The sequence below is a fragment of the Limulus polyphemus genome, unplaced genomic scaffold, assembly GCF_000517525.1.
Source record: "Limulus polyphemus unplaced genomic scaffold, Limulus_polyphemus-2.1.2 Scaffold371, whole genome shotgun sequence".
NCBI classification, from domain to species: Eukaryota; Metazoa; Arthropoda; class Merostomata; order Xiphosura; family Limulidae; genus Limulus; species Limulus polyphemus.
The window spans coordinates 282,154-289,595 of record NW_013665981.1 but is presented as its reverse complement, the minus strand read 5'-3'; the positions used below and the strand labels follow the sequence as shown (position 1 = coordinate 289,595).

Below are 7,442 nucleotides of genomic sequence, written 5' to 3'. Positions count from 1 at the left end.
GCATATGTGTTGCACTAAGTACTTAAAATGCCCAAACATTACAAACCTTCCTTCGTAGCACGTTTACACAAAGTGGGCTTTGTAATTGTGCAAGTAACCGTGCATTTTGAGATTTAGCTCTGAGAGACGTGGAAAAGACCTGACAGAGATACACCTACTAAATCTTCCCGAACAAATGACGCGCTGAAAATGAGAACGTGCGGTATGACGTCATCGACGTGTTAACTAATATAAAGCACCACTTGAAGAGAGAGAGTAGGAAACTGCTTCTTGAAATGTTAAGAACAGGTATCTATTAAGCTTGGTCATGAAGGAACACTACTTGGCATTCTTAGCGTACCTCCTGTGTTTTACCATAACGTCTTCCCTGCCAGTACTGATTACTGGTCCAACAGGTAGGTTCTTCAACGTAATTACTTTACAAAACTACACATTGTCGAAAACCTAAACCTTTGTTTTCTGTGTTATACACAATATATCCATGTGAAAAAGGACATAGATTAACTAGGAAACGTTTTTTGTTTTGTTTTTTAAAATAAGATTGAACTACTAACCGTAAAGTTTATCATAAATATGTATTTTACACCACGAAGCTCAGATTTGTGCCCAGAAATATGAAACTCGTGTTTAGTGGTTTGTTTGGAAAAGAGACAGATAAAGTAATAATTATAATGTCTAAATGCTTGCACGAAACTTGAGAATTCCGATATTATTTTCTTGACAGCTAATTTAAAATCACGTTATTCTCGTTTTTTCTCACAATCATCCACAACTGTATATGTGGTAACAATATTTGGATTATTTTATTCACAGTTGATTTTAAACTTAAAATAAAATATTTCCCGTGTTGGTACTTACAATAAAAATAAAAAATAAAATAAAAATAAAAATAAAATAAAATATTTCCCGTGTTGGTACTTACAATAAAAACCATCAACATAAACTGCACGATTGCCAATTTATATTTTCAAAGTGTTACGAGAAAGTGTGGTCCTCATCGCTAGGTATATATTACTTTTCAGTTATAATATCCAGTTGTGTCTATATTACCACTTTGTACCGTTTATCATAATATAAAACACGCATACACACAAACTTTCGAATTTATTAAAGTTTCCCTTCCATTTTCCATATTTTTTTTTACATTTCAAAGTAGAGTACAAAAAAACAATTAGCTTTATATTTCTAACCAATATTTTTGTTTCTATCTTACGCAAAATACGTTGAATAATTAGATATTTAAAGTTTAATTGAATTTTATGAGTCTTGAAGTTTAAACTGATAGGGCGTAAATAAAACCTACTTTATACGATATAAAACTACAGGATAGTTCTATACAGAACATCTCGAGACCCTCTTTTTTGGACTGAGACTTTTACAACTGAAACACCAGGAGTGAAGGCTAACTATTGATAACTGCATTTACCAAGATACGGTTTTTGGAACTTTTCACTCGATTAATAGATCATTTGTTGAAATTCCAAAATTGATAATATTTTGATTGTTACTAAGCACAAGGCCACACAATGAGTTATCTGTGCTCTGCCAACCGCGGGTATCTAAACCCAGTTTTTATCCTTATAAGTCCTCAAACTTACCGATGGGCAACTGAATTAGTTTTAACTTTTAGAGCATTGTCGGCCTTCGTGTGTACGTAACAAACTGTAGTTTATATAATAATAACAAGCTGAAATACCCCTCGAGTGACAGAGAATGTTTAAACTTAATTAAAACAATTTAAGTTTAACATCAATCATATATTTCAAAGTAATATCTTGAACAGAAACTTTATCGCAAAATTTTAAAATTACAACAAAGTTTCTTCGTAAACAACATTTGCACTTTGCTTTCCATCTACCAACAAACAAAGATTTTGAGGTGATCCCACCATTGAACTCCCTACATCTGATTGACCATGAGGAAAGCGTGATTGTTTGAGAAACAATCCAGCAACTTTCATACTTTGACTTTGAATCCTTTTAGAATATTCAACATTGTCTAAAGCGTCATCCTGACAAGATTGTTTGAAATTGACTCAATAGGCTGGGAGTGATTAACCAACAGGCTTTACAAAATAGAAATAGGGTTAAGTTAAATTTTGACCCACTTAGGACATTCTCACATAGTTTATAGTATTTACATACAAATTTTGGTTGAGATTGGCCCAAAAGACTCGGAGGAGTTAGGGTGTAAACAAACACACATTTCGTCTTTATATATATATAGATGCATTTTTATTTTTGGTATGTATCCCCAAGAATAAACATATGTAAAGCTTTATATCAGTGCTCAAAATACTTTCATACACATCCCCTCCCCCGATGTTTTTAAAGTCGTTTTTCAGTTAAACTGCATAGTAGTTTTGCTAAAATTGTACTATAGTATTATTATCATTAACTTCTACTCAAAGCAAGTTTTCCACCTAGATCAGAACTAAAAATTAACTCATTAATTAATATCTATGATTTCTTGGGACAATTTTTATGGCACTACTTAGTACCCCCCCTTTACAATCATTTGTCAGTCCTAATAGAATTAATCCCTGAGTTCCCCATATTTATTCGGAGCAATGTAAATGTGATTTATGTGATTTTTCATACGAATGTTTAGCGTAAACTATCCTTCATGAACCATCAGTTGTAGATAATAATTATCGCAAGCTTTACGCAGAAAGAGCATTGGCATCACCAGGAATTTTTCAGAGGGTCTGTTTGTGAAAATACTATCGTAGGTCTGAGTAGGCCGTGAGTCAGCATCAGTCCAATACATAGTCCATAGCAAGGTTCATGTCAGGTTGAGGAAACACATTAGCAGATGAAAAAAGTTATGAATATAAAGTTAGAGCGCCACGTTCGCCAGTTTTTGTAGTACCAGATTTAATTTCTGTGACCATCAAAATGCGAAATATACGTTTCTAATTGCCATATGTATAAACATTCATTATATTTTTACTTTTTTCTGGGACATGATGAGTTAAAACAAACTCGGTGAAACCTGAAGAGACAAATTACCGTTATTATCGCTAGAAAAAACAGTTATCAGTTTTGTTACGGGTTGTGCTATGCTAGCCTCTCAGACCCTCTTCAGTAGTCTCACCCGTATTATTAGTATAGGTTCAAAAGATCATAGGAAAAAGAGAATATATATACGTATAGAGTAAGTAGCATTTAATTTGAGGAATCAACGAGGCTTAAATCTGTAAATAATCTATTATCATTAGCATTAGTCTAATATACCTATTTTCAGTTTACGACAAAAGTGTAGGTGCAATAAGTTAAGAGATTGAAAATCCTGTTATAAATAATGAGGAAAAACAAGTGCTTTTATTAACAAAGGTAATACGAATTGGATTTAAAAAGTTAATTCTCTGACTACTACAGTACTATACTTTTTGTATGTCTGAATTTTACGAATTCTCACGGTGTATATCATCATGTCTAACTCATTTTTTTCTTCAATGTACATAATATATATTAAAAAATACCGACATTGCACCAGAATGGCAAATAGTCGAAATTTTGGTTAATGTTACGAATTACAGCAATAAGTCTGGCGTTTTATAAACATTCTACTTTTTTGCTGGTTCACTGCGAGTTTACACTATATATATATATATGTAGATATGTGTGCATATAACACAGCAAGTTAACTTTGCCTATTGTTTCAACAATATCTGGATTATGAATATTTGTACAATGTTAATGAGAACAACAACATTATAACAACTTGAACATCTGAATGTTGCAAGTGTATTAAACTAACCCTATGACTAGCTTTAAAAATATTTTATATGTATTCAGTATTGGACGTACTGTTGTGCCAGTAATTTTGTTATATGCTAGCAGACATTTTTACTGCTTTATTTTTCATTAAACTTATCAAAATGTACTCATGTCCTATTTTCGTGCAACCACCACATAAATGTGCCACATTTCTCTAGTTGTTGTTAACCTAGGCTCTGTCTATCTTGTCATTGGTCAGTTGGATTTTGATGGCAAGCAAGATGTTTCTTGTTAAGGTTGCTGTCGCTAAGTTATTTCACCCTGATATTGATTTGATGATGATACTGTTCTGGTCACTCAGGACGTACAGGTTAGATTAGCTCTGGAATTCCAAACTTGCGTCTGGCCATGATTAGCAGAGGATTTCTTATAGAATGCAATAAATATTTATAAATTTTGTCTCATGTTTTCAACAGGGTAATTCTGTTTCTATATTTTGTTTGATTCCATATTTCGTCAACTAGTGAGTTATTAGGGAAACATATGTTTGGTTTGGTGAAAACTTCTTAACCTAAATCCTCTGAGTCTCTAATTATTGTGAGCTTTGTCTTGCTCATGCTGGTTTACCACAACTGTAGTTGATATTAAGAAAACAAGACAGGTACTTACGCAGAGAAATACATCTGGATCTTTTGTTTAAGTTTTAAATTATTCGACGCTTTTGTGAATTGGTCAGTATGTTACTAGCTGTAGACCCAGTGAGTTCCTTTTTATGTTTTTGAAAGAAACAACACTAATTTGTGATATTAATTACAAATAAATACATAACTACTGAAGTAAAAACCTTTGCCATCGTGATGGTGTATAGATATTTTTACATTTGCATAACATGATTGACAAAGTAACAAGATGATTAGGTTAGAGCAGAGACATAGTAAAGAAATCACAAACATAATACATTACTATATCAAGTTTATGGGCAAGAACAAGAAATCTTACAGACGAAGAACACAAATTATGGCTGTTTGTTTTTGTTTTATTTCTAACGGTTGTATTTGGTTGAGTAACAGGTTGAGCAGAAATGGCAAAACATCAGTAACAAGTAAGAAGTCCACTCATAACGAAACTTCTTTTCTCAGAGGCTGACCGAACTCGTTTTTACTAAAAACTTTTGTTTTTGTTCTATATGAATAGCTCTATATGTTGATTATATATTTTAAATACATATTACATCTAAACCACAAAGTAAAAATTTGGTGCAGATATAAGATTCAAGCTCACAACGTCTCGCATCTAAAACTATCATTTACCATCAGGTATAGAAAGGAAGCTTTTCCTGAAGCAACAGAAAAGCAAAGAAATAAAAATATTAAGGTCATTAAAATCAGATCACGGGGAGTGATAAATGAAACTCTTCTCCTGAAGCTGGAATTCCAGCGGAATACATTAAAGATGATCACACATCTTTAAGCATGGCAATGTTTGTTTGTTTGTTTTGAATTTCGCGCAAAGCTACACGAGGGCTATCTGCTCTAGCCGTCCCTTATTTAGCAGTGTAAGACTAGAGGGAAGGCAGCTAGTCATCACCACCCACCGCCAACTCTTGGGCTACTCTTTTACTAACGAATAGTGGGATTGACCGTCACATTATAACGCCCCCACGGCTGAAAGGGCGAGCATGTTTGGTGTGACGGGGATTCGAACCCGCGACCCGCAGATTGCGAGTCGAGTACCCTAACCACCTGGCCATGGCGGGCGTACATGGCAATGTGTAAGATGGTTGAGTGATTAAATCATACAATTTAAAATTCCAACTTAATGCTTGAAATTTCGTTAATACGGTAAATCACCAATCGTCCTTACCTACCCATACTGGAAAAGTCTTACTTAACGTATTGTGTTATACTCTGAGATATAGTATACAGAATATTCTAGTGCACCGTCGTCATACTAGAAAAGGAATCATCAGACAGTTTAGGAAGAGATAGAATTTGATTTTATAATCTATTTTCTTGTTATTTTAACCTTGTTATTTTTTTTTAGAAAAGATTAGCTTTCGATTAACAAGTTCGAGTCCTATTTTATCCGTTCCTTCTCGAATTTCTCTTGTAGCTTCCTTTATTTTACAGAAAAAAGCCACGATATATAGGAAATTATACCACGTTTACGACTAGCTTTGTTTCATGATAGGTTTGTTTGTTTGTTTTAAATTAAGCACAATGGGCTATTAGTGCTCTGCCCACCCCGGGTATCGAAACCCGGATTTTAGGGTTGTAAGTCCGCAGACATACCGCTGTGCTACTGGGGGCTCCTGATAGGTGAGGAAATACGTCTGTTCTTTAAGGAGTTATCATTCTCTAACAACAAGCAATTTTTCTACAACAAAGCTGTAGCGGTTTCTAGTGCTTTAAAACTACTTACTAGAAATCTTTAGAAAAGAACATATGATAAACTAATATGTCATAATAACAGTGTTACTTATGCGCATGAACTTTTACTATCTCTAATAAGTTTAACCTAAAACCTCTATTGAAAGCGAAACAGATACTTTTTAACTCAACGTCTCACTTGATAGAAAAACAAATATTTTTTTAACTGAACACCTCACTTGGTAGATGCCCCCCAGTGGCACAGCGGTATGTCTGCAGACTTATAACGCTAGAAACCGGGTTTCGATACCCGTGGTGGGCAGAGCACAGATAGCCCATTGTGTAGCTTTGTGCTTAACTACAAACAAACAAACTCTTGGAAGAAAAACAAATAATGCGTATTAAGTCAACACCTCTCTTGGTAGAAAAACATATACTTTTTAGCCGCGGCATAGCGGCTCATAGAACGACTCTGAGGTTTTTTTTGTGTTTTTTTTTTTTTCAAGCACAAACTTTTAGCTCATAGCTCCGTCATCTCTTGACCTAAAATAATTTCATTTTGAGGGTAGGTTGGTTAAGAACCTGATAAGTAATAAAATTGAATCCGGTATACGCGCACCCCACGCTTGGAATTGCTGGCACATACAAATAAAGGCAATAAAAAAGGAAAGAAAAAGTCAGATAGATCAATTTATTCTAATCCTGCCAAAAAGAATTTCAAGTGCTGTGGCTATTGAGGATTCCCTCTTGTTTAATTTAACATTTGTTTTTCTACCAAGAGAGATCTTGACTTAATACGCATCATTTGTTTTTCTACCAAGAGAGATCTTGACTTAATACGTATTATTTGTTTTTCTACCAAGAGAGATGTTGACTTAATAAGTATTATTTGTTTTTCTACCAAGAGAGAAGCTGCGTATTAAGTCAACATCTCTCTTTGTAGAAAAACAAATGATATTTGTTAAGTCAACATCTCTCTCGATAGTGTGCTAGTCGTGGACTACTGTTTAGCGTGTCAGACTGTGAACCCGAAGGTCTATGGCTTTCGTCCCGTTGCTGCAGGACCGCGTTCTTCACTTTGTGTTCGTGAGTGCGTCACAAGGAGTGGCAAAATCTCATCCTACTATTTCATTAGAGTTCGCAGTGGATGCTGTTGACTGGCTTCTTTCCCTCTTGTCCATCATTTTGAAGTTAGGGACGGCTAGTACAAATAGCACTCGTGTAGCTTTGCGTGAATATTTGGAAAACAAACAGATTTTGAAGGTTATGAATACCTGAAAGACCAAATTTAAAAACTCTGTATAGAATATATATATATATATATATATATATATATATATATATATATATA

The 7,442-nt window shown here is 34.1% G+C and overlaps 1 protein-coding gene across 1 annotated transcript in view; it reads left to right on the top strand.

Annotated features, from left to right (window-relative positions):
* The first annotated feature begins 285 nt into the window (after positions 1-285).
* The window catches only part of LOC111085403, a 14,288-nt gene continuing 7,131 nt past the window's right edge, over positions 286-7,442 (top strand). Inside the window, exon 1 of the mRNA XM_022383788.1 lies at positions 286-395. Coding sequence (XP_022239496.1) covers positions 308-395 — 88 coding nt within the window. The 5' untranslated portion in view covers positions 286-307. The remainder of the gene's footprint in view (positions 396-7,442) is intronic.